General features: G+C 41.0%; 1 protein-coding gene across 1 annotated transcript in view; it reads left to right on the top strand.

Moving 5' to 3' along the window:
- Nucleotides 1-27,834, top strand: part of TAF4B (TATA-box binding protein associated factor 4b) — a 75,581-nt gene that overhangs the window by 17,862 nt on the left and 29,885 nt on the right. The window contains exons 4-11 of the mRNA XM_030012809.2: nt 3,508-3,675; nt 3,783-3,905; nt 6,109-6,198; nt 9,527-10,102; nt 15,192-15,327; nt 15,931-16,036; nt 21,572-21,741; nt 24,603-24,733. Of these exons, the coding sequence (XP_029868669.2) occupies nt 3,508-3,675; nt 3,783-3,905; nt 6,109-6,198; nt 9,527-10,102; nt 15,192-15,327; nt 15,931-16,036; nt 21,572-21,741; nt 24,603-24,733 (1,500 nt within the window). The remainder of the gene's footprint in view (nt 1-3,507; nt 3,676-3,782; nt 3,906-6,108; nt 6,199-9,526; nt 10,103-15,191; nt 15,328-15,930; nt 16,037-21,571; nt 21,742-24,602; nt 24,734-27,834) is intronic.

Here is a 27,834-nt window from a genome sequence, read left to right as displayed (position 1 = left end):
TTCTTTCCCTCATTAAAAACTGAAGGAATGTCATAGCTGAAGACCTCCTGTCTTCTAATTGAGTTTGGCAGACGGGTTCCACAGATACGACTGTAAATAGACAGTGGTTGGAAATGCCTCGTTATTTTTAGGTAGTGTTTTTTGTCTTACTTCCTAGGTCTTATTTCTCTTTTTTCAGAGAAAAAATGTTGTAGGACTGTTCTGAGGAGGCTCTTGCCACCTGTGGAGTATGATACTTCTAGATACAGTTCATCCTCTATTCTTGGGGACCAGAGTTCTTGATAAGCACGTGTGATGTAAAGAAAACTGCTTCTATCTGCAGCTAAAATTTTCTGTTCTCCTCATAATCTGGAGGATAAATTGGGAGGAAGTCTGGCTTGTACATACTTTTTTGTGAACAAGAGCTTGAAGGAGACTAGGCTGTAGCAGTTGACCATGCGCTCTACTAAATGAGCACTATCAATCATTCAAAAAAACATGCTGAATGTATGTTCTTGACCTTGAGGGTGTTTGAAGGATTGGGGGATATGTTCACTGACAGTGGTAACTAACAGTCTGACTTACAAATTCGTCCTCCTGCTGTTCTTCTGTATCAGCAGCTGAAAACTACTCACAGCTCTGTCATCTTTTTTTCTCGTCCTTCTCACTACATATGGGTAATGTTGGGGCTAAAGGGGAAAACCCAGAGGCCTCTCAATACATTTTCTATTTTGCTTAGAATGGAAACAACATACGCTTTGTGTCTAAGAACAGTAACTGGTATTCCTTACCCACTTTTATTTTTGAATAGTAGCTTGCAAACCTTGTGCTTGTGATCTCTGCATAGAGATCTTTAGGATATAAAAGCAATAGTCATCTACTCTACTACCCTTGCACTGGGGAGAAGAGATGAAGGTAAAGATTTCTTCCATCTGATGGATGAGTCTGCTTGCATCCTCACACTCTCATGTGGGTAAACATTGAGACTCATCATGCTATTAACTTTCCCTTTTTTAACTTACATCTGCCTTTGACTTGGTTCTTCTGTACTTTCTTAGTTCAGTTTTGATGTAATCAATTTAACTTGTGCTCTTCTGAGATATTTAAAGAGGTAGACATGCAATATTTTTTGTAAGCTGTATTTTTTTCCGTTGTAGAAACTTGAACACTTCTAATAAGCCATAGGGCTGGATTTAAACAGCAGGAACAATGACTCTAGGAAATGATGGCATCACAAAAAGTAGGAGACAGTGGAGAGGAAATACGCAACCAAGCCAAGGATTATCTCCTGTCCTGTGCGAAGTACAGCTTGGAACACTGTCTGCAAAACTCTCTCTAGTTACTGACTCCAGGATTATTCTCCTCATCTACAAAAACATTTCCATTTTTTAACATTCCTGAATGTTTTAAGCTCTGAAGTTAGACAAAATACCTGCACATTTTTATTTTTTACCTTCTTCCCAGCTGGGGTAACGAAGCTGCAAAGTATCTAATTAGCATCATGCTGGGGCACTTTCATTTAGATGCAGAGCACTTCTTCTCTTGAAATTACTTCAAAATATGCAGGATTAATGCCATTTTTTTTTTTTTTTTTTGCTACTGTTTCTCTGTTGTTCGAAGTGAGAATGAGAATTGTCAGTAGTGAAAAAGGTTGAGGGCAGATGACAGAAGTTAATTCCCATATATTCATCTTCCTGGGAAAAGGGTCCAGCAGACTTCCTGTTGTTCCCTCCCTTAGCTGATAAAATGCCGTTCTGGTCTTGATGTGTAAACATGCTGGAATTTGCAAGAGATCAGCTCCCATGAACCTCATGTTTTCGACTTTTAAAAGCCCAGGGCATTGCAGCTTGACAGATCTGTACTCTGTCCCCTTCCGTCTTCCTCCCGTCCATCTGTTTGTGGGATTCCCGTGCCCAGTTTGTGTCCCTGTGGTCTTAGAGCTGTTGAGCCTCATCCTTGGAAGAGGCAGTGGTGGTGGCAAAGATCCTGCAGAGAGCTATTAAAGTGTTACCAACAGTGGGAGCCTAAGCTGGAAAGCTTTCTGGTAGCTGCCTGCTTCTTTCATGTCAAGCTGGCAGCAGCTTGGTGGGGGACGGGACACACGACACGACATGGGATGGACCCACCCAGGAAGAAAATAATTTATAAATAAATAAGAAAAGTGCCAGTGGTTTACTATAGCTTTAAAAGTTTGTTCATTAATTTTCCCTATCCTGAAAGACTTAAAAGCCCTTTGATATTCTACATGAAGTCTGTTCAACGGTGATTAGTTTTTTGTTTATCCATGGTAGGGTAAGTTAGGCTCTTGTGTTGCTGTTTTATCATTAATGCAATTAGCTAGTATTAATTTGTGATTGTTGGACTAAACTGGGGTGTTTAAAATGCTAAGAGTCCGTGAAAGCAATTGCGCTGTGCAGATTTGAACCTGGAATTTGGCCTGCAAAACCAGACTTTCCCTTTCTCTTGAGAGGTTTGGAGGAAAAACAAACCCAGCTTCAGGTTTCAAATGCTAACCTGAAACACTTGCTTTTCTGTAACCTGCAGGTTCAATCTGGCTTTTTAGTTTTCAGGTTGAGAAATTTGAAGTAGTGGTTTTTGTAGAGGCAAAGTCTTACTCATATTGTATTCTGTTGTATCAGAAGAACTGTGTTGCGTTTTTTCGGTGTGGGTTTTTTTTTCTCTTTAAAATCTGTAGTAGAAATACTTCAGTTTGGGAGGTTTTTCTCTGGAAACTACTATTTAGCTTGGTTTGCAAAGGAGAGAGGCAGTTGTGTTCTTACTTTTTGCTAAACCTTCATTACTCTCCTGTTGCTGGAGCTTCTGAATCTGTTGGTAAATTCTAATGAGATTTTAAAAAGACATCTCAAAATAACTGAATTTTGTGAGGGTTTGTGTCTGGGCAGAGAATAGGGAGATCCAAATTGCTGCCCACAAGGGAAAGGCAGGAAGAACTTGTTAGGTGCGTTTGCTCAGCTGGCTGCTTCTGCTGGCACATGCATCCTTTGAAAGTGGAGACGATGTCTTTTGCCCACTGCTTGTGTGATAGGAAGAGTAAGGGATATTGCAGTTGGGAGAGGAGCTGCAGGGGAAGAAAGGAAGATAAATAATCACTTACGGTCGTATTTATCTTCAGAGTAGTATCACCTGGCTTAGCATTGTCCAAAATTCATTAGTTCTTAGGCTGTAGGAGCCTGGCAAAGTTAATATATTGGTTTCTTCTAGGCAACTTTACCTTTCTCTCTTCACTTGAAGTTGCAGGCAGTGCTTCAGTCTGGGTGAGCCTTTGTCATTTCTTCCCCCCCGCCCTTGATTTAAAAACAGAATTATGGTTGGGGCGGGTTCTGTCACTTACTATATTAAATAGAGCCTCTCAAAGCAAATGAATCCAAACTTTAAAAACAAAGATAAAAACGTTTCTTTATGTTTTAAATAGTAGTGTGGAGGGAGGGTGCTACCTTATACGCTAGCAAAATACAGTATGTTTGTCACGTTAGTCTTCGGTTAAAAAGTGTTAATTTTTCTTTTCAGCCAGCAGCTGCAACAGCTAGTGTTACTACAGTTACTGCTGTAAAGCCTTCGAGTACTGGAACACCTGTAAAACTTCCAGTTACAGGACCACCTGCACAAGCTATCTCCCAAAAGGCAGTCTCTGTGAAAGCAGAGGGCACAACAGTAGCACAGACCAGTGCTTCTACAGTAAGGGAAAAAAAAAGTTTTTAATTAAAAATTAACATTCTCTATATTCATCAGAGGTTGGAGAGCCAACGCAACATCTAACAGTCTTCTCTTTATTTCCACACTAGGAGATGTTAGAGAATGTGAAGAAATGCAAGAATTTTCTTGCTACACTAATAAAACTGGCTTCTAGTGGACCTCAGGCCCCTGAGATGGGGCAGAATGTGAAGAATCTGGTGCAAAATCTTTTGGTGAGACTTTTTTTTTTTTTAAACAAAGTCTGCATCATTTGTGTATCGCTTTTGACATTGACTTAATCATAGTTTTGTTCCTTGTCTTTTTTTTTTCTTTTTAAACAGCTGAAGAGTTGGATTTGTGTCTGAGTACACCTGACCCTCTTTGAGTCTTACATTGTAACTCTTATTTTAACTGGATCCCATGCTGTATTTTTTTCGCCCCTCACATTCCTGTTTCATTTTATGCACACAGATAACTGACAGCAGGAGGAGCTGATAGTGTTAACACAGCTCCTGGGTCTGAGCTGCTTTTTTTTCCATGTTAGTGTAGTTTTGAGTCCTCGATGGCAAGAGTATTACCATGGAGGTTGCAGTGCAGTGCTAAGTCCATACTACTGCTTTACTCTAAGACAGAACTGACTTACAGGTTGACAGTGAAGCTCCAGGGGAAGAAGCATGACATTATCTATGTGTTTAGACAGTGGGATGGGGAAAATAATGTGGGGACTGCCAATCTCTCCCTCTCCTTTTAGGTGGCTTCCGTATGCTGCTTTGTGCTGTGCCCCAGCACAGCTGGGTTTTCTTGGTAACGATTTCTCCTGCCACTTCTTGTCTTGGCATTTGACCGCTGCTGCTGTTTTGTTGTTCCACCATAGCAGAAGGCTGTGGGCTGGTGGAGGGGGATGGCTTTGCTAGTGGTACCAAAGGACTTTTCAGTCTAGAAAAGCATGGTGTAGACAGAGGTGTAATTTCAGAGAGCAGATTGTTTGAAGATGCAGCCTTGCAAAAATAGATTCCTCTGCCTTTGTATCCCTGCTGGACTATACACCTTGCTTCTGTAGGAAAATACTAGAGTTGTTGCTTCTTGTGCTTACAGTACTTTTATTTATTTATTTATTTTAAGAACAGTGGTTACCAGACATTAATACATCAGTAACTGTGCACTTGTTTGCTTGTTGTAGTATTTTAAAAATGCTGCTCTTCTGCCATTCAGTATGTGTACATGATTTAAATGCAAAATAAATGAATGTTTCATATGTATGAGGAAAATGAGTAAATGGCAGCTGTGAAGTAAAATGTCCCTTAAGGCAGCATCTCATGAAGTGGGGTGTCAAGTGCCTTGTATGCACTGAGATGTAGCATACCAAATCACTGCATCTGTATCTGTGAGACCTCAGTGACCTGTATGCACAGCTCAGTGAGACCTAACAGGCAGCAGATCAAATGACTGAATAGGAGAGCATTTATATAGAGTTTGTCTGTGAATATACAGTCCTTACAAGCCCTGCACTGGTCATGTAGCTCCTTGGAACGGTTGTTCCAAAGGATAATATGGGCGAGACGAGCAGTTTCTCTGCAGAGGCAGAGATTGGTGCTGGGGTCCCTCTTCCTTGTGTGTCTGTACCTTCTTGGAGGAGGCAATGTTCTCGGTGTCTCTGTGGCAGGTGTCTCACCTTGGAGGGTGAGAAAGGGCAGCAGTGTCTGGGGCTACCCACCACCTTAGCTCTGTCGTGGTGGCACTGAAGTAGTGAGTGAGGGGTCTCGGAAGTCTGCTGCAGCTTCCTCACCCTCCCAAGCCCTTGAGTCTGGTGCTTGTGTTGGGGCAGAGCCAAAAGCATTGGGAAAGGAGACTGTACTCTACAAGCCAGAGGGCTGTTACAGCAGTGGTATGTGGAAGTGATGTTCTCATGTTCAGCTTCTCCTGCTTCTGAAAGACATGTGAAGTGCTCTGCTTTATTGTGCTATGTATGCATTAGACTAGAATTGTCTTACAAAAAGTACTGAGTTGTCTTTTGTCTCTGGTCCCTTTCAATTGATCTTATGCAGATAAACTACCTTTACAGAAAAAAAAAAGTACTTGTAGTCGATTTTACATATCTCTGCATGACAATGAGGTACTCAAAAGGATCAGTGCTACTTATAAACTTGTTTCTATTAGTTCATTTCAGTGAACGGATGTTTGAACAAGTATCCTTAAGTGTGTTAACTGCCTGTAGTTGAAGAAAGTAATTAAATTTGATAATACTATATCTAAATTATAACATCATTCTATCTTAAAACCTTTTGTTTAACAATACAGCAGGAGAAAAGCATTTGAGTACTGAAATTGAACAATAACATGATAATGTAAATTTCCACGAATTTTTGATACATCTGGCGAAAAAATATGGTAGATTCATAGTTATAACTTACCATTGTAATTATACTTTCCTCTTAGGAAGCAAAAATTGAACCAGAAGAATTTACAAAAAAGCTATATATAGAGCTCAAGTCATCTCCACAACCGTATTTAGTTCCTTTTCTCAAGGTAAGTGTCCGATTGTGGATTTATAGTATTTAATGAGGGGAGGGAGGAGGACCAGGAAAGGAAAGGAAAGAATCAGAGCATTCAGATAGGTACTTGCTCAGATCAGTTGAGGAAATGGTGCTTAACCTAGCCCTGTGTGACTGTTGCTCTTGGAAAGACATTTTGGGGGGAGGGAGGATTTCAGAGGAGTAAGTTATGCTGTGTTCTTAAATTGGAGAATAATGACCCTCTAGTTGTTAGTGGAGACTAATGTTTTGCAAGCTGGTGCATCTACAGTAGAGCAGCTATACTAAGGTGACCTCTTACTTTCTCAACAAAACTGTAGCTCTTCTGAGTTCTAATACAGAAGACTGACAACAGTGGCTGTGCACAGTTTATGCGATATGTAAGCTCAAAGAATCTACATAAAGCTAGTCATGTCTGCTGGTTTGTGTTTAACTGGAGGCAGAAAAAACACCCACCCCTTTCTCCAGAAAGGGTCTGACAGGACTACTGCAGCTTAGGAAAAGTAACCCAGGACAACTCTACCTCCATTCAAGCAAATAATCACATAAATTAAAAAAAAATGCTCTCTTAACACTTTTAATCATATGGTAGAATGGTATTAACAAAATAAAAATGGACATCTTTGTTGTACAGCAAGCATTAAATCCCAGTGAAAACATGGAAAACTTGGTTACATTTACTTAATTGCAATGTACACATATTCTTAGGCTTGATAGATCTGTACTTTTCCTTGGCATTCATTATAGGCATGGTGGAGAATCAAAGAATAGTTAAGTGGTAAAGCTGGGACAGAGGTTTTCTGGAGTTTGTCCTCTTCCTTAGTATTTGACAGCACATGTAACAATGCATGTGATAATATTGATATTACTTTAGATGCTTGGTGTTAATCTGTTCAAGTGTGAGATAAATATTTTTGTTACAATGGCAGCCTTTAAATGCTTTGCTAGCAAGTTTGCCATGAGTCTAGAAGACTACAGTCATCTCTGCAGGGCTCGATATAAAATTTTTATATCGGTCATTTATTCTCTGTTTAATTCCTTGTCAATTCCTTAAGAAGCCTTAAGTCTTCTTAAATGCCCGTGCAAAAGCTAGAAAAACGAACAGCTCGAGTATGGGCTTTCCTGCGTCCAGTGCAGCTCTGGCTGCAGAAGGACCGGGCTGTGAGTGTAGGGTCTGTGTGACTGGCAGAGGTTTCCTGTGAGCTGTGTGGAGTCTTGGCAGAGCTCTACTAACTCCCAGGGCGAGTTTGACTTCCAAAGTGGCGTAGCTCCTTTCTGCAGGGCTCTGGCTGATGAACCCCCTGGACGTGGGCTGGCTGTGCTTGCCTGGGGCCACCTTGAGTGCTGCTGTGCTGTGTTCCCAAAACAGCACAGGTGAACCTCAGTAGCTCTGTCCAGACCCAGCCTAAATCTGGCACAGCTAGACCTTGTCCAGGGCTGATGAGCCCCGATAGCCCTGGACTAGCTCATGCAGAGGAGCCATGGGGTGGCTGCATTGTACTTGCTAATGCTTCCACTCTGTCGGGTCCCCCAAGGGTTTATTATTTATTAGCTCAAGCACAGCGCTGTCCTCATGCACTCGCAGAAGTGCTCAACCTGAGTTAATAAGCCATCCCACAATGTGGAGAGCTGCTACACTTGGAGCACAGACCTTGACGCAGTTCCACAGGAGTTAAGTTGGGTTCATCAGCATGGGTCAGGAGTGAAGTTGGATCATCAGCTGTTGCACATTTCTCCTGCAGCATGCTGCCAGGTACTGGTATCATCTAGGTTTTTCTGTTTTGGGCAGTATCCATACCCCATAGTCCTTGACAAGGTGCTCTCTCCCTGTTGCACACTATATTAACAAAGAAATACTGTGACTTCAGAATTGTTTTTAGACATTGTCATGGTCAGTTAGCTGACTTTGTAGTGTTACCCATCCTTTAAAATGTTTTGCACCCTGATTGCTTTTTTCTGAAATACCGTAAGGATGTTACACACACCAGTTAGGTCTGTCCTGTAACTCTTGAGCAGCTGTGACAGGACTGAGTGCCAAATGGAAGCTGACTTTAGCAGCACTTCTCTAAGGTGCTACAAGGACTGGTGCAGGCCTTGTTTGTGGGGGAAATGCTTGCAGCTCGAGTCTGGAAAAAAATGTGATACGGCTTGTTGCCAATTCACTTTTAGCTAGTGAAGTGGAATTGTAGGGAGGACTCTCTGGAGTTGTCTCTTATCTTTGAGCTGCAGGTTTTTGATGAAGTTGTTGCACATGTTTTGTCTGTTCCAGTAAGTGGAAAAGTACAGTGACTTTGGCTGTGAAGCCTGCTTGATTTTCAAATCTGTGCTGAGTGCTTTTGGTAAATTGCATTAGGAGCATGAGGAAAGCTGAGCAGCCTTTTAAAAGAAAAGGAAGTGAATGTTAAAGATAGGTGTACTGCGGAAGGTCCAGATGTGCAAACAATTTGTTCACTTGGTATATTAGCATGTGAGACGTTCCTTTTGCATGAAACCCAGAGCAGTAGCTCTATGCTGGAGACTCTTAAAAACTTCAAAAACTGTCAAGGGGGGGAAAAAGGGGTTTGAGAATATACAGGTAGCTGCAGAACTGATTTCCCCTGGTTCTGAGCCATAACAGGTTGTACATAGTCAAGGAGGAAAATCTGTAGAGGGCTTGAAGATTATTCTGTCCATTAACCTTCTCAAACACAGCTGTAGTAAAAAATGAGATGTTGCCAGGTACCTTTACTGATGTTCTCCTGTTGCAGAGAACTATCTGGCTTAAGTTGTGCTGCTGCAGCTATACAGACATTCTTAAAGTGGTATCCCCCCCTAGTGTAGATACAGCTGTATTGGTATAGAAGTGCTCCTATCTTCAGAGCTTGTTTCTGACTTTATTGGATAATTTGTAGTTCTCTGTCAGACAGGCTCTGTGGAATAAACACAGCTGTTACAATATAGCAGGGGTTTTTGGCAAAACAAAGTTTTTTGATGTAGTAAAGCAGTTAAAATGGTCTTACTCTGAAACATAAATTCCAAATTGAAAAATCTAAACAAAAGAATGAAGTTATGGTTGAGTTTCCCTATAGATGGGATTTGCCATGTGCAGTGAAGCTGTGGTGACTGTTGACCTTTGCTCAGCCTGTGCTGGTGATTCTTATGGTCTTCACTGAGCAGTATTGTCATCAATTTAAGGGTGTCTGAATTCCAGCAAAACTTGTTTGAAATAAACAATTTATTATCTCATGAAAAATTAAATTGGAAGAGGACTCAGTTGCTAATGTATCAGTATTGTGGAAGACTCTGCTGATGTTACGTCCAGTGTTTTTTTGTTTTTCTTCTAGAAAAGCATGCTTGCCCTACGGCAGCTAATGCCCAATGCTCAGAGCTTTATCCAGCAGTGTATGCAGCAGCAAGTTCCAACCCAAGAAGCTGTTTCAACTTGTACCTCTGCAGCACCAGCTCCTTCGATAGCAGTGGCAACCTCAGCTGGAGCAACAACTTCTATTCCAGTTATAAAACCAGTGTCTGCCTCTGTAACAGTCACAGCCCGTCCGATTATAAAACCGGTCCTTGCCAGCACATCAGGTTCTGTGCAGACCGTGAAGCCTGTTTCTTCCTCTGCAGTGGTGACAGCATCTCTTCGGCCCGCAGCTTCAGCCCTCACCACAACGACAGCAACATCAGGGCAGACTGCTGTCCAAACTGTCAAGCCGGTCTTCACCTCCGCAGTAGCAACGTCCTCTCTCCAGTCTGCAAAGCCAGTGCTGGTCTCTGCAGCAGCATCTTCAGCAACAGCCCCTCTCCAGCCTTCTCTGAAACCAGCCATTGGAACCCCAATCAGTATTAAAATCTCACAGCCGAACTCCATCGTTGCGCAGTCAGTGGGTACTCAGCAGGTGGTTAAAGTGAAACAGTTGGTAAGATGAATTTCTCTGCTTCTCTCTAACTGGGCTTCTTTACTTTGACTCTTACAGTTTTGTAAAGAGGATATCAATTTGGATCTTATCTAGTTATGTTTGTCATAGTTTAGGGATATCGAGCCCTTGCTGAAAAGGTGAATCTAAAGCCAAGCTGTAAGCTTGGTCTCTTGCAAGATGTGCTGACCACCATTCCACCAGACTGAACATCCAGCTTGAGACACAAGGGATATGAGTTCTGACCCCTGCTATGAGTGCAGCCAAGCTAGGTTGGCATCTGAAAGAAAAGGCAGGAAATGCTAGTGTCAGAAATTGCTGATGGGATGCTTACGTTAATTACTATTAGATGCTCTGTTAGGGCTGTGCATCAACTAGCCACCAGGGATTTCAGTCTCTCTACCTTGGTAGTTCCTACCCTGGATACTTTGCAGGCACAGGTGGCTTGATGATGTTTAGTGATATGTTAACTGAAATGTATATACTAGCTCAAGGAGCTTCTCAGAGCAGAGTTCTGACCTCCAAATTTACAAAGACATGTTAATTATGAAGTCATCCAAAAGTGAGCTTTTTCTATCAGGCCTCATTAGCTAACAAATTCCAGGAGAAATAAATGTCTTATTAAAACAATACCCTCAAAAGCAATGTGTTAACGTTTTTTTCTTGGCACAGGTTAACTTCTTGCTAATGTTAATGCTAAATACCAACAAACTGTGGATCACAGGTATACCCAAAAGAGCAATGTTGTGAAAGACATTAGGTTTGGTTTATGGGTGTTTGAGATACTGAGTAGTGTGCTAACTGGTCCACCTGTAAGTAATGTTCTCATTTGTTTTGAGAGAACAGTCTCAATTCTTGCATAGGGCTTCCTTGTAAAGATTTTTTTTTTTTCTTTAAAAAGAGGAGAAAACATTAGACTTCCTATGAAGTTAGATTTACTTTCCACAGGTATAGTAGGGCATCTAGTGTGTGAATTTCCTTTGTGGTTTGTTTATTGTGTATACTCGATTTAACAGTATTCAGACCCCTAAAATGTTTTGCTTTTTAAATTTTCTTCCTTTCAAATGCATAAGGTGGATGTAATAACAAGAATCCTGCATTCTAAATAAAGAGCTCATGCTACCAGATTTCCACCTTTCCAGACTTGCTTAAAAAGAACAAAGCAGTCAACTATATGGATGGGATGGGGGATCCTTTTTATGAGTGGGTTTGTTTTAAAAAACACCCCCCCCCCCCCCAAAACCAACCAACTAACCAAAACCCCAAACAGTTATCAAGCATATGCACTGACAGTCTTTGATAGTAGTAGCTAAAGCCAAATTGGAAAAGGAGTTGGTACCCTTACTGTCTTTGAGGACTAAATTTGAAATTCCAGCCAGAAGAAAATGAGGGCTTCTTAGGTTGTACAAGGGCTGGAGAGCAGTTTGTTGGCTACACAGCAAGTCATGTAATCCAGGGGAAAGGTTGACCATCTGTACAAATAGATGAGGAAGCTTAACTCTACACCGGGGAGTCGAAACACTTCTTGAATATGATATTGGGGAACTCAAGAAATTACTTCTGCCGCCTCCGCTACTGCAGTGTGGCAGCCTATTGCAATTGCGGTTCTTCATTGTGCCTTGCAAACATTGAATTTCATACAAAACATGTTTTTATCTTCGTTTGGGTAGATCATAGGCACGGTGATTAAAATACTTGCTCTTCAAGACCAAAATTAAATAGGTATTTTGGATATAGTCGAAGGGCTGAGATGACCACTTTGCAGCTTAGCCATATCAGGAGCTTGTATTTGTTCAGACAACCTATTAGCACAAAGAGCGAGTTAGTAGAAGCGGTTGCATCTTTTAGGGCTTCCCTGATGCCTTTCCTTGAAAGGACAGAGGGTCTGTTTCCTCCCACAAGAAAACAAATCTGGATCTCCCCTCCCTGAACAGAAGGGTCCTGCTGCCAGCTGAAAGGAAGCACACGCCAGCTGTGCAAATCTGTCCATACAATGCTGCCAGCAATTTCTTTCCCTTCCAGCCCGCAGGGTTGTCTGATGCCACACACTCCCTCTGCATGCCCATTTCTAATTTAGGTCTCTTGTGCTTGAGGAATGTAAAGCGAACTTTCATGTGCCAGCTCCGTTGTAATGTTGGTGGTGCTTAAGAATGCAGCACTGCAGTATTTTAGTATCAACATTGTGACCAGAGTGATGCAACATGTAACTTTTGTTTCTGTAGCATTATTATTGGAAGTCTGGGTTTGTATGGTAGACACCGAGGGACCTGTTCTTCTGGGATGCTGTTGGGATTGATCGCATGCCTGTGCTGTGAGAGTTGTATGTTTGGAAGGGTTCCCTCCTGGTGACTTTCTTATAACAGCCTCATTTAAGGGCAGTGGCTTACAAAGAAGTTTAATCTCGGAAATAAAGCTTGTGTTGCTGTAGTATTGCTTTATCTCTTGTTAAAGCACAATAAATGAGAATTTACATTACCAGCTGCTGGCCTCCAATGGTGAGAAAGCTGCTGTGAGACTACAACTTCATGTTAAGCATAAAGAGCAGCAGTTTTGTGGTGTAGTCCCTGCAATTACCAGTGAGACACGCTCCCTGGACATTGCTAATGGTTGAAGAAAGTAGTGAAGTGCTTGTGCTGTTCCAACTACTTGTTCTTAGTAAGTTGTTAGTGTCGAGTCCCCTCAGAGCTGATCTTTCTTGAACAGAGTCTTCTCCATTATTTTTCAAGAGTTTTTTGTCCTGGATGTATGCTTTCGCATTCAGCTGGTGAGGCTTCCTTCGTGAAGCAATACTGCTTGTAGTGTGTGATGGTATCTCAACATGTCTCTGCTGATCTCTGAACTTTGCTTTATGAATGTAAAATAGGTTCAAGTACGGCTAATCAAAGTCTCTCTCAGGCAGCTGTCTATGCTGTCAGCTGGATGTTGCATTGCATTTTTTTTTTTTTTTTTCCTTGAGAGTGTTGGTGCTTTTTATTCTGATGTCTCTGTCAAGCTACTTAACGGGGCACAAAGGAACAGTCCCTTTTCTTCATTACTTCTGGCTGCGAAACTGAAGAAAAGAGACAGTAACTCTTTCTCGCAGATATTACCTATTTTTGTAATACTACTTTCTGGCATTAGAGCTTTGCTGAAATTTCTAGGATTATTGCCCTCTCCTGTTGCAAGTCCCAAGGACTTCCAGCTTTTCTTAGTCTAGCAGATAGAATGGCAAAGAGAAAATCAGCTTTACTGCCATCACATCCTTTCTGTTTCTCATTGATCTAGTCTCCTCGGTTACTTGACTTATTTCCCAGTCTCCATCTAAACTATTGATTTAACATTGCCTATCTCTGTTCTTTTGTCTGCCATACCTTAATCTTGAATGCTTACGTTTCCTCCTGTGCTGTGTTTTGCATGCTGAAGATCATTCTCACTGGTGGTAGGAAGGATCTCTAGGTGTGTGTCTGTGTGGGTGCTGGTGGAGCCTGTGAGTAGTTTGTCCAGGCTGGTCGGTGGCTCAGTGATTATCTGAACGCATAAATGATGCTGTTGACATTATTTGCAACTTCCAGTGTATGGAAGCTGGATCTTCAAGAAAGATTGAACTGCATTTTGGTAAAAGCACACAGAAGTAAATGTTGGTGTCCGCACTACTTCATGGGGAAGTGCTGCATGTGTGAGCCTTGATTCTGTCCACAGTCTGTCCCTGTATTCCCGTGGCTCTTTTCTCTTATGGGTCTTAGGTTTCTTCTCAACAACTGGTTTTCAGACACCACCTTCAGCTCAGTTATTCTACGTTACTGCTGCTGTGCCAAACCATGATGCTATGAATATGGGAGATGGGTGGGATATTTCTTGACTCTTTGATACAGAGAATACCTCTTTTTGTGAATGTGTGGTGCTTATGCTGATGATGTTTACTGATAAATCTGAAGTTAGATGACAGAAGGAGACAGCCTAATTTCTGAAGTATGGTAAATGTCAATTCTTTAATTAAACCTGTACAGTGTTGCTGTACAAGCACTCTTTAGACTTTCTGTAGTTAGAATAAAAGATGTAGAGGAGAAAAAGTGGTTTCGTGACCCTGAAAATTCCTTTGTATTAGGCTTTTGCTGCTAAAAAACTAGATTCAATCTGAAGATGTTGATAATTTTATGCTTTGGTAAAAGCACATCTTTCTACTACTAGTAATCAAGAACTTTTCCAAAGGATGTATCAAAAGCTGCAGACCACATTCTGCTAGCTAGGAGGCTTAGAAATGAGGCTTTTAGGGATGCTGCAATTTTATTACTTTCTTGCATTTTAATAGTTGCCCTTGAAGAGGAAGAATTAGTATTTATGGGCTGTGCCTGTAGGTCTGTGTTGTGATGACATCCTGCTGTCTGGTTTTGTTTCTTTCAAGAGCCTCTTTAAACAAAACTATCAATCCCCTTCCTTTTTACCCTTCAGCAGTATACTGATGTCTTTGTGTAGAGGCTCTACTCACTATAGGTGTTGCTAGTTGGTACTTCATGTTCCTGCTAACTGATGTGTTCAGTGTACTTTTGCTTAACATTTTGAAACTCAGCATCTCAATTTACCATGGATGTTGCATCTCCAAAAATGCATTAGTAACTTTATAGTGTATACTCTTTAATTCTTGACAGGAAAAGGATTTCATGCAAGACTTATGACTGTTTTGGTGTTCTCTCTTTAACTAGGTGTATGTGATACCTACCCTTTTGAACTTACTGGCAAGCAGACTCAATATTCAATTGTTAGTCTCTTAAGCAAGACTTACGGAGAGGAAAGCCTCTTAGTGTAATGGATTGTATAAGACTCAGTGAAACTCATCTAATATGGTTACAGAGAGTAGGGGTGAAGTGTCTGTTAGAGCTCACTGAATGACCTGGAGCTTAAAGCCCACCACCAGTTGTTAAGATTTCTTGTCACGAAGTAAAAAAAAAAAAAAAAAAAAAGTGAGGTTTTTCTGAGCATGCTGTTTCCTTTGAACTGAAAGCTAGACACACGTGCATGCCCAGCAGCGCTTCTGGCTAAATGAACATGTTGATACTATTTACTTCTCTGTATGTTTAGCTCTTCTTGCTCTTGATATTGGATATTCCACTTCCAGGTGGTCCAACAACCATCAGGAACCATTGTAAAGCAAGTATCCACACTCCCGCAACCTTCAACACTGACCCTACAGACATCTGCTGGGGAAAGGATGCCGCTGAATACACTTGTTCAAACTAACCAGTTTCCTGCAGGTAAAGTGGAACCTCTCTAATGGGGAAGGGAGAGGACTGCTGAGGTATAGAAATAAGTGCAGGCTGTTGGTAGATTTTAGGAATGTAAGAAGGTGGTTGTCTATTGGGAGCAAGCAGTGCTGTGCAGTAAGTTGAACATCTTTACTGTCTGCTTGGAATTCTGATGAGAAACTCAGTGCCATGTCTACTTCTGGCACCTGTTAAAAGCATGTCAATCAAACATTTGTACTTGCTGAAATACTGCGAGTAAGCTCCTTGCAGTGAACTTCCTTTAAACCATGATGCTTTTGAGAGTCGTTTCATGAGACTTTGCTTTTTCCTTCAACAGATCCAGGTTGACACATAAGATGAGTTTGTCTCAGCCAGCCAGTTTTCACTAAAACCTTTCACTGCTTAGCACAGAGGAGGATGTTTGCTGAGAGCGTGTAGGGTTTTTGGTCATACAGAACATGTAGAGTGTAAGACTCCAGAATGTCTGTTTTTCCAATGGACCTAATTAGTTGCTATTGAGTCTGCAGTAGCCTTTGCTAGAAGTATGAACTGGTTAAACATTTGTCTTAGCATTTTGCTTTCTACTATGGCGTGTTCTTTGTTTTGTTTTAGGTTCCATTCTGAAACAAATTACCCTGCCAGGAAATAAAATTTTGTCGCTTCAAGCATCTCCTGTTCAGAAAGCTAAAATAAAAGAGAATGGAGCAACATCCTTCAGGTAAAAATAAAGAATATCAGAAGTTTACTATAGGAAGGAACAAAAGGAACAGACAGCAAGCATAGAGGTGGGAACGGAGCCCAAATGAAAGCAACTTTCTTTAGAAACTTGTTTATGATAGGTGTTTTTCACTTTATAATACTAATTGGCAAGGGGGAACCTAAAAATTTTGACCTCGTAGCAGATGTTAATTATTCTTAATGAAAGAAAACTGTCCTGATGAAGTTGGATTTTCATCGGTATTACAAGAGTGTAATGATATAAACAGTGTGCATCAGTAAGTATCAGTTTTTCACTTGTAGAGGAGCCATATTGATCTCTCCATCCTGTGAGTACTATTAACTAATGTAAAGCAAAGTTACCTTGTACTAAAAGCTCTCCATAGGGTTAAAGCAGATATAACCTCTGTTTTTTACAGATGGCTGGATAGCATTGAACTGTTTCTTGGACTGGCTGGTAACCTGTCTTAAGGCTCTGTGCTGTATTTTGAAATTTTTTATTAGCTCCTCTGACAAGCTTCTTCCTGTATGTAGAGGTGAAAGTCTTTGACTACACCTCTGATTATGACTTCTGGCATATTCTCTAGGCCTTTAGATTGTAAGAGTGCTTACAGATTTTAGTTCTGGTAACATTAACTTTTTGAAAGCAGAAATTATTTTTGTAGCTCTGAAATGTAATTTTGGAGCAGAGGTACAGGCTGCCATAAGCATTACTGGTCTTACGAGTTTAAGGCAAGCTTGAAGTTGCTCTTGCAGGGATAAAAGCAGACATGACACCTTTGTCTTGTTGACCAGTTGACTTCTCATCTCTTGAAAGCTACAGCTTTGTGTGCACTGATACAGACAGAGAGCTGTTGTTGCTTACAGTAACATACAGTATACGACGAACACTTAAAACGCTGGTAGCCAGAAGTTGAAATGAAAAGCTGATGTTAAAGCAATAGCTCTGTTCAGCTGTCTCAAGCTCTTATGAAATATACTTCAGAATATAATTTGGGATGTAATTTTGGGTAGTGATGTTTGGGGAAAAAAAAATCACTTCATAAATAACATAATTTTATTTAAAAAAACAACAAACAAATGAACTCCTACAAAAAAAATAGAAACAATTATTTTTTTTCTGTCATCTTCTAATTGGAGTGTATCAACTGTGTTACATGAAAAAGTTTGAATTCTTGAAGTTCCTTCTTTGAATCGTTAAATTCTTAGCACAGGAAAAGCTCTGCTTCTACACTGTGATCTGAGATGGATTTCTGTTCTTGCTTTTGGATTATGATTTTCAGAGTAGCTTAAGTCCATGAGAATTCAGATTTGAAATCTCTAGCTCACCTTAAATTTTTCTAGTAAGTCTCTTGTTTCTGAAGAATTTGTCTTTGGATACACCCCTGGTGCTTCTTTGCAATGCTATAACTAAACTTTCCAATTTTAAAAACTACGTATGAGATTCCTGATATACCTGAACCTGGGCAGCATGTACCTGAACTTTTGGCTTCCCTCAGTCAAGTATCTGTGTTTTCTGAGCACGTCTAGCACCACATAGTGTTAATCTGGCCTGGGCAGTAGATGTTCCCCAGTAAGCTGTGAAGTGGTTTGCTCTCTTCTGTCCTGACTTTCAGTATTCCCAGCACAGCTATTCTTTGTGACCTGTGATCCATCAACTGCTGATCATGTGTGAGACAGAGAGAAGCACCATGGCCCCCTTTCAGGTTTTGTGATGGGATTCATTATGGGCAGAGAGCGTGTCTTATAACTGATGTGATTATATATGTGACGCTTCAAGCTGTGTATTCTCCTTGCAGTATGTCATTGAGCCTGACTCTCTCTGCCATTGTGTCGACTAGGTTAGGGTAGGATTCGAGAACGTAATACTCACTAAGCTGTACTTAATAAACTGCAATTTGACCTTGTCTGCTCTTTAATGGGCTGGTTTAGGTTGCCTGAGATGAACAGTAAAAAAAAAAAGGTGATTTCTCTCCCCCCCCCCCCCCCCCCCCCCCCCAGTTAAAAAAAACCTTCTAGAAATTATTTCAGCTAAACATGGGCATCACTAGCCCACTTGATTTCCCCATGGCATGTATTGTAAAGGGAAGTCTGTTTTAAAAGCATCAAGATTTTTATAAGCTGCTCTGCATACTTCTGTAAAGTATATGCTAGGGCACTCTGGAAAAAATAAGGCATATTTGCATCTTCAGATATTTGTTTTGCATCTATTCTGTTTAATGGAGTTGTTCACCAAAGCGCATACAACTCTGACTTGTGCATTTTGTCTGGAAGGTACTAGCAATCTCAACTAGCAGACAAACAGGAGTGAAACAGCAGAGTGGAGAACATCTGGGCAGCTGCTCCTCTGGCCCCATGGAGGGGGGGGGCTGCTGGTTCTCACTCTGCTGGAATTGTTCTGTCCCATGTAGTTGTCCATGATGATGCATGGAGGTTTGGGTTATGCATGCCTTTCTAGTTCTCCCTTTGACTTGTATAAAATGCAGTAAAGATGGATTCAGAAGGTGACAAGTTCGTTGGTCAAACACCAGAGGGTGCCACAGACTCACTTTTCAGCCAATATAGGCACATTCATAGCTGTGAACTGCATCTGCATTGCTTGGGCTTTTTTTCCAGTAGAATATTCAGTATAAATAGCGAACCTGGCTTCATGCAGGGTAATGCTCAGAAAGAATTCTGTGTTCTGTTTTCCCCCTTGTCCTGATAAGATTAAATTACTGGAGACTTATAACAGCTGGGAGAGTTTTTCTTGTTGATTTCTGGGTGTGACATGATCAAATGCAAAAAGCATTAAAGGAAGTGGTGTAGAAGAGGGGCATTGCAGTGGGATTGCTGAAAATGAAAGCAAGTCAGTGTGCAACAAATGTCTGCATGTATACTCTGGAATATTTTAAATCTATCACCTTAGTAGAATGAGAATAGCCTACTGGAAGTACATGATACCTTGCTTAAAATGATTGGGGATTGTTTGAACAGCAAGGAAAAAAAGAGTAGGAGAAGGTACAACCTTAACACAGCTTCTGAAACTTGCATTAATCTTTAGTGAGCACTACTTCTGAGGAAATGTAATACTAATTTCTTTGGGTTAAGTAAAATAAGTGCAGCAGTGTTTTCATAGGTGCAAATTAATCTTTCATCAAGGCTAGTGACTCGGTGACTTAATGCAAACTTATGTCCCACAGTGAAAAAGTTAGAATTGGTCCTTAAAAATAGCACAGGCAGAGATGTCTGCTTGTATATAAGCCCCCAAGAGAGACTACATACATGGAAATATTACAGAATATAGTAGCCTGATAAAGGCTGGGTTTAGAGAACTGAAACTTGTGTACGTAGAAAGGTGGATAGATGTATAGTACAGAAGTTTAACTCCTCCTTCCTTGAGTATTTGGAGTATGCGGCCAGATTAAAAGCTAAAATGATTTGCTGAAACCACGTGCTATGGTTTCATGCTATGGAAGCATCCTTACTTGGATTCTGTAAACAGCTCCGTTGGGGTGATGTCAGGTTCCAGCATCTGCAGATCTGATAGCTTGTGATCTATACTCTTGGTGGTAGCTGTGCTGATTTTGTGATCTCCTTTATCAGCAGATCCATGACAGTCACTGCACTTGCGGTGGGATTCTTGTCTCTGCCACCAGCTTCTCTGTAGGGGTCATTAAGAAGAAGAAACTGGAGTGTACTTGTGAAAATGAGTTAGCACTCAATTAGAATGCAGTGAAGCTTCATTTACGCTCTTATTGAAAGATCAGGGTCTCTGTTAGGCTGATAAAGCATGAGTGTACACTTGGAACTGCTCAGTGTCTGGTTGTGAAGGGGTAGGAGGAGGGAAGCTGTTCTGGCAGCAGTGACTTCAGCTTTGAATCCTAACTGTGATCACTTAACCATTCTGACAATCCCAGGGTATTAACACTTTTCTTAGCACGATGGATTTGGGGCACAAGCCTAGTCAGGAAGCTACATCTAGTTAGACCTAATGAATGAAGCTGGTTTGAGAATCTGTTGGGTCTCCTTTTTCCTGAACAAATCATATAGAAACTCCTAGCCATGAGGGCTCACAAACAAATGGCAGGAGGAGTAGGGGAAGGCTGGACTCCTTTCCTAGCCTGGCTTCTCTCTAGAAGTTTGTGGGAGAAGACTTGCGCCATAGAAACCTATTGAAGCCTAAAGGAGAAAATGCATCTATAGTTTAAGAAAAAATCCCAACTCTTTCTTGTGTTTTTTGAGTATTGCTGAAACCCAACCCACATTCTAATAACTTCAGCTTTTACCTGTTGCCAGTCAGAAGACAGCCTCCAAGAGATCCCATTTCACCTAACAATGGCAAGTTTTTGACTAACCCCTTGTTCAAGAGTTATTTAGGTCACACAGTATTTTCTGAAGATTAACTTCATCAAACCTTCCTGCAAATACTTTTCAGGAGGGGTGTGTGTCTGGTTTGGGGATATTTGTTTTCTTTTGTTTTCCAAATCCAAAGACCTTCAGGCTGAGTGCTTCCACCTGTCTGTATTAATTAGTGCTGACTTGCATTCTGGTTCTAAACACTTGAAGCCACCATTAGGGCCTTTGTCACTTTGTGAAGCAAAAAAGGCTTTCTTTTGATGATCTAAACTTAATTGAAAATAACTTGCGTATTTTCATTGCTAGAGTCTTGCAAAAACCTTTCCCATATAAAATTCATTCAGTATTTTAACAAAATTATCTTTCTTTTTTCAAAGCTGAGGCACACAGGCTATTTGCTTAACATGAGCTTTGCCATGATTATAGCTAGTCTTAGTTATGTTAGCCCTAGGTACACCAGACTTGAGTTTTTATTTTGAATATGTAGACCAAAGCTGCTACAGCAGAATCCAGCTAATAGAGGGATGTTAAAAACTAGAGATCTGCCTCTGTTCCTCAGAAGCATAGCATCCTCCCCGCTACATACATAAGTACTGTATGGTAGGACTGATTCAAAGGGCAAGGTACTACTGACAAGGAGAGTTTGTATCTTATTTTTTAAGGGAACTCACTAAAATAAAAGTGAAGATCAGGTTTGTGCTAATACGCTTGTGCTGTAAGCTTCAGTTTGTAGGATAGGCATCTCAGAAAATGGGCATAAGTTTATAAGGCAAATGTTTATAAGTTCAATGAGTCAGTATTCAGCTTTATTCAACACTTGGTTCTACCTGGTGAATTGGAGTTTTAGAACAAATTTCAGGCTGTAAGAGCAGTGGTGCAGGGTGGGGGGCTTTTAGGGACTTTTAATCCAGGTTTACCTCAGTCCTTGGTTTCCGAGCTTGCTCAGGATTTCAGTTTCATGTAAAGGATTTGCATGCCTAGCAACTGAGGCGTTAGTGAATTAAACGTTTGAGAGGCACTTGACTGAAATGTGAAAGCTTTTAGGAGCTGTCTGCCCTTGTCCACGCCCACACTAAACATCTATTGTATAGGGGTAGCCTCCAAGATACGGGACTGTGGCTGTTTGTTGATAGTTGAGAGGCTTTTTCTTTGTACGCATTCTGAACGAAGCATAAAATGTTGGTTTTCTTTTTAGTAGAGATGAAGATGACATAAATGATGTGACTTCAATGGCTGGGGTCAGTCTTAACGAGGAGAACGCATGCATTTTGGCAACAAACTCTGAGCTCATTGGTACAGTGATCCGTTCTTGTGCAGATGAACCTTTTCTCTCCTCGGAAGCGCTTCAGAAGATGATCTTGAACATAGGTGAGAACAAAGCATATGTAACAGAGATGTAGGGATGTAATATTTCCTTGCCTGTTTCATCAGCCAGCCTCCAATCTTTGAAGAAGGAGCTGGAACTATAAAGATCTGCCATCTCAATTCATGTGTTTCCACCAAACTATACTGAGTTTTTACTTCCTCTTCTAGGAAACAACTAAGTTTTTTGGGGTTTTTTTTTGTCTAAGTTATTTACATGGAAGTAGTCTGAAGCACAACCAGAAAAAAGAAATTGGTGCCACTTTTACATGTGAGAATGGATTGACTATATTACTCTTAATGGAACACATAACAACCATATAGATGCTAGTGTCAAATCAAACACTTAAGCGTGCTTTCCTATTTCTGCAGCTCCTAACTTGATGCATTACGCTGACTTTCCTAACAGCTTTTGCATTCCTCAGCCTGTTCAGATATATGTACTCTATTGACAAACATTACAGATCCCGCCCATGTGATTAGGAATAAGTTTCAAACTGCCAATATGCATGGGGCAGACCTTTGTTTATGAGTCCCGCTATGGAAAAATCTTTCATTAATTTTATGCAAAAGAGATGTTAAAGCTGTTTGTATCTGTGAATAATACTGTGGAACGTACGTTGAATGGCTGAGACTCAACTGTAACAGGAAGTTTTTTAGTGTATGTATCATCTCAGCTGTTAGTTTCTGAGCAAAATAATAACTGTTGCTTGGCAATGTTGTGTTCTGTCAGAGCAGGGAGCAGGCATTTGTGTAGCACCACACTGACTGGTACCACTGCTGTCTACAGCAAACTGGGTGAATGTTGCTCAACTCCTTGCTCCTGCTGTCTGCCTGGTAGCTTGCCATACTGGAACAGTGAGTTTTACAGCTGAGCATTCAGGAAAGCCTGCAGTTCCTACGTGCAGTCATAATTCTGTCACAGTGGTTTAACTACATGATTGCAGTCTTTCTGCACGCAACTTGTTCTTAGTCTAAACTAAGCAGCTAGCCTGTGACAAGCATGTAACCTGCAAATGCTATCTGCTACCTCAGTACATCCTGCACTGGTTAGCCAGATGTGCCATCTGAGCTGTATGGGGCATAGCTGAGTGAAGTAAGTGCTGTGCTACTAGTTGAAAAGGGAAAATATACACTGAAACTGGTGCCTAGAAGCTTTTCTCAAAATTCAGTAGAGGATTAACCGGTCATCCATGGGAAGTAGATATAAGGAAAAATAAAGACCTCTACAAAAACATAAACAGAAAGTACTTTTAGATAATTGGCTGGTTTGGAGAGTGAAGACAGTTCATTGAAAGATGGAAAATACAAGCCTGGCTGTTTCATGGCTGGCATGGTAGCTGCTCCATCAATCATCATCATAACAACAATAATAATTATTTTATTTAAATATTTATTCAATCATTATTTAATTATTTATTAAAAACTTATATTTTATTCTTATATTTTATTATTATTAATGTCACAAATGAAAAGTGCTTTGATTGCAAGGAAAGGAATACTGTCAGGGAGTACAGCGATTCAGAAAATGAATGCTTCTGCTCTTGAACTGAGCCAACTTTGGTTTAGGAAGTGTGTGTGTGTGTGTGTGTGGAGGGAGATCTTGAGGTTTGGGGGCATTTTGTTTTCTCTTTAAGTTGATGTTTCAGTATTCTGATGGGAATACTGCTGAGGAAGTGTTGAAAGGTGCTTGAGCAAAATGAGTTTGCACTCAGCTAAGGTACAGGTCAATGCTTACTGTCCGAGATCAAATAGTGGGAACACTTTGATCGTATCTGGGAAAACATTGTAGATTCTGCCTGTCTTGTGAGATTGTTATTCATTTTCAGTTAGAGTAGCAAAGGCAAATGAAATAGGTGATTAGGTTTTTTACAGTGTACTGTTTATCCATTCTTAACACTACACTTGGCAATAAATACTGAAATGGGTTTTGAAGCCGTGCTGTATATTGCACCATAAAGTATTACAGCTGCTGTAAATGCAGTGAGGGGCAAGGAAGAGCGCTTCTGATGGGTATGGCATATGAAGCGTGTGAAACTGCTGCCTGCCATGCCTACCAGGGAAAAGTTGCTGACATCCAGGTGTCTAGGCGGAGTTGTGTCGAGTGATCGATGGTGTCAACCACGGGAAGGCTTCTCTGTCGGCAGCCTGCAGCCGCAGGAAGGTTGCGGAGGTGATGCCCAGCTCTGGGCATGGGGCTGGGACAGCTCTGCCCAGAGCTGTCGGCAGCCTCGGTCGCAGCTGCTGAAACGCAGAGAGGCAGCGGCAGCCCGAGAGGAAAGGTTGAAGGTGATGGCACGGTGACCCCAGCTGGACTTGATCTGTGCTGTCCGAGCTGCTGCCGTGGGATGGCTGGGTCTGTCCGCCCCGTGCCGGGCAGCCGAGGCAGGTGAGAGGGTCCCGTGTGCCCGGAGTGCGCTGCAAAAACTATCCCCGCTCATCGAATAAATGTCATGAGTTGTTAACAAGTATGGTGTCAAACAGGGCAAAATGTAATTCTCTATTTTTTTTAATTACTGGAATTAACAGAATATGGCACTAATTTTTACAGCTACCACTTCTCCCCCTCCCCGAACATGAAGCTTGATTTGTGTTCTTATTAACTTTGTCCTATAAATGACCTTGCAAGGAGAGCGGTTCTGGAGGCTAAGTGAAACAATGTCTATATTTTCTGAAGCTCCAGGCTAAGTTTTATTAATGTAATGTCTAAGATCTTTGAAGTTGTGACTTTACCAGGAAAATCATAATCTCCAAACCTTTATTCATAATGGGTATGACTTCCAGGGGGAACAGAATACCTGCTGTGCTAATTATTTCAATTATCAGCTACTACTAAAACACGTAATGGATTTTCTCTGCTTCCACAGGTAAAAGGCATGACATTATGGAACTTAACTCTGATGTTGTGAACTTGATCTCCCACGCTACACAGGAGAGATTACGAGGGCTCCTAGAAAAACTAACTGTAATTGCTCAGCACAGAGTATCAACCCACAAGGTAAAGGAAATCATTAAGCAAGTTTTGCACTTAAGTTTTCCTGCTTTGCAGCCTTGCAGGTACACCTCTTCCGAGTATAGGTACATCATATGCAATACATGCATTTTCAGTATCTACCAAAGGGTGGTTTTGTTTTAACTGTTTATAGCCTCTAACTATTCTTTACATTTTCCATTCGACTTGTTGAATAGGTGCTCTTAAAACCCAGCATAAGAGTAAATGCATGCATTTCTTCTCTTCCACAGAAGTGGTGGCTCTTCTACAAAATCTGTCTTGCATGGTAAATGTAAAGCTATTTTTGAATGCTCTTGGTGGTTGGGTTGATTTAGGGGCTTGTGTTTGCTTTATGCATTTACTGTTGGTGGAACTGCAGTACTAGCTTAGTAAAAAGCCTTGGGAAACCGAATTGAGTATTTTATTTTTAGAAGTGCTACATGTGAAGGCAGAGACCCCTTTGATCTTAAAGGTTCTGGAACTTTTTTTCTGCCAGTGCTAGTTAAGATTCCCTCCCCTCCCTCTTGTATTAGCTTCATTCAGTATAAAGTGTATTGGGTTCCAGTGGGCCAGTATCCCTTAAGATGCTTGTACAGTACAAATGGGAAGCTTTGAGACTTTTTTTTTTTTCATTAAATAATAAGTCCTTACTTTTTTCAGCCTCAAGCTGTTTTAGAAAAAAATTGGAAGTTAGAAGCAGATGTATCTGTCAACTCTTAAGTTCTTGTTTGTTTGTTTGGGTTTTTTTACAGGAACTTTATACTTAATGAAATTTAACAAGAGCAACTGACTGATGGGATAGGAGTTATTTTTGTACTGAACGCTTTTTATAGGCTTTTAAGCACTGGAGAAGCAATAGTAAAGAGCAGGAACTATGTGGAAACTTCCAAGTATTTATAGTGATGTCTGGAGCAGTTGGAGTATGCTGTTCCTTGCCAGAAGAGGATGCAGTAGAAAAAAAATCATTACAGAAAAAGTAGAGTTTTTTATGAGAAGTCTTTAGAAATCTACACATGTTCTGTGTTGTCTCTCCAAAGTGGGAGATCCAATATTGCTTGTGAGCAAAAGTGAGGTGGAAGCTGAAGTCCTGAGTAACCAGTAGATCTTAAGTGTCTTGCAGACGCCAAGGACACAAGGGAATGTTTTTGGACAGTGGGCTTGATGGGGCTGGTTTCTTTCTCATTGAACTAAAGCAATAGAAAAACTGATAGGTTTTTGTCTGACTGAATTGCCAGAAGCAATGATAAGATTGTAAGACTACAATAAGCTTGCTTTCTTTTCGTCTTTTATCAAAAACAAAACAAACAAACAAAAAAGTAATGGGCATAATAATTCTGGAGGCACAGGTACCCTCTTTCTTTAGGAAGATGGTATTACACTACAGAGGAGTGTCCTACAGGATTGCGTTTGTGAGTAATATTATGGTGAGAGATGCTAACAGGCTTTTAGAAATCTAAGTTCAAGAACAGAACACTACAGGGTTTTGGAGCCCTGTTATGTATTTACACAGTCCTGTATTCTATCTCCCCCAGTGCTTGCCCCATCCTCTTTTCCCTCTAGGCTATTGATAGGTACCAGTGAGCAATGTGGGCTCCATGTATTTCCGAGAATTATCCAGAAACTCTCCAAGAGAATTGGGTAGTTGCCCTGTAAGTCTTTGTATTGGCCTATCTTAATTACAAAAAGATGGACAGGAATAGGGATAGGTGTGGTGAAACCAAGGTAACTATTGTTAGGGTAGAAGTTGATGTAAAAAGCCAATGATTCATGGGACTGTGCTCAGGAAACTCTTCTTCCCAGTTTGCTCAGCTCATGCCTAGCAGCTTACAACTGATGGTAGCCCTGCAGAGAGAGAGTTGGCAAGGTAAAAGCTTCATACCATGCCACCATGTAGACTTGCCAACTTTTGCCCTTTTTTGCTAAATTTAAGAAAGAAAAAAAAAAAGGTATATAATTGGAAGTTCCTAACTTAAATAGGATAAAACTATCATGGTGGTCTCTATGTGAAGTAGGAATAGCCTTTCAGATTGTTGTAAGCTGCTCTCTGTGCTGCAACTCTTGTTGCAGTGCCTTTATAGAGCCTTGGTAAGAGCATAAAGGCAATTAGCTAGCTGGTTTAGTTCCTTGGCTGCTTCCCTCCTATAATCCGGAGAACTGCAGAGGTATAAGAGTATGCATGTGACATAATATGATACCCAAGACCAGAATTAATAATGACAACTAAACAGTACAATGATTAAAAAATGTTTTTGATGCGGGTGGATTCAGCACAGCATGATCTCACTGCCGCTCTCCTGTGTTTGGAGCCCATGAGCACATGGCTTCGAGAGGCATGGTACGGTGCTGTGCTATAAACATTGCTCCATGAAAACAGCTTCCCGATGTGCAGCAGCAGTAAAACACCGCAACCCTAAACTGCACTATCTGTAGGGCAATATGGCGTGGCCGCTGCATTGGTTTACGGGTTAAGCTCTAAATGTAGTGAAGGAATGAGCGCTCCTAGATGAGAAAATAGCCAGCCTCCTCCTACCCATCCCATGCCACCATCAAGCTGCAGAGTGCCGAGCTAACTTATCAGAAGCCTTTCTGTTATTAACTTGGTTTAGGAGTTGACTATGAAAAGCCAAAGCTTAATAGGTTCCCACATAGTAGCTGAGCCTCTGCAACTGCCATCCTCAGCAAGGCTGTTCAGCATGACTTAAACTGTTCAGATTCTGTGGGAGAACTGGTCTCTGTGGGATTCTTCCAAGTTCTTTCCTGGTGGACCAAAGTGGGCCACAGCTTCCCTGTGTGTGGGTTTTTCCTTTCTGCCCCTGAACGTACAATACATTCCTGGTGCTAAACCACAAGTGTCTTAGTCAGGTTTCAGGTTCATTTACAAGTATGTGACAATCTAGGAAGGAAGTTGCAAATCACAGACAAGGCGTTATCGCTGTTCTTGAATTTGTTGCCAGCTATCATCTCATTAAAGACATACCTGGGAATGCTTTACTTTAATGCTGTGTGTTTCAAATATGTGTAAACCTAACATAAGAATTTTGGTAGGACTTGGCTGTGCTTTAAGAACACATCGGTGGAGAAGTCTTGAGTGTATGCATTTCTCTTGA

The sequence above is a fragment of the Aquila chrysaetos genome, chromosome 4 (genome assembly GCF_900496995.4).
Source record: "Aquila chrysaetos chrysaetos chromosome 4, bAquChr1.4, whole genome shotgun sequence".
NCBI classification, from domain to species: domain Eukaryota; kingdom Metazoa; phylum Chordata; class Aves; order Accipitriformes; family Accipitridae; genus Aquila; species Aquila chrysaetos.
Note: the sequence above shows the minus strand (reverse complement) of the source record. Positions and strands in the feature narration are given on the sequence as shown.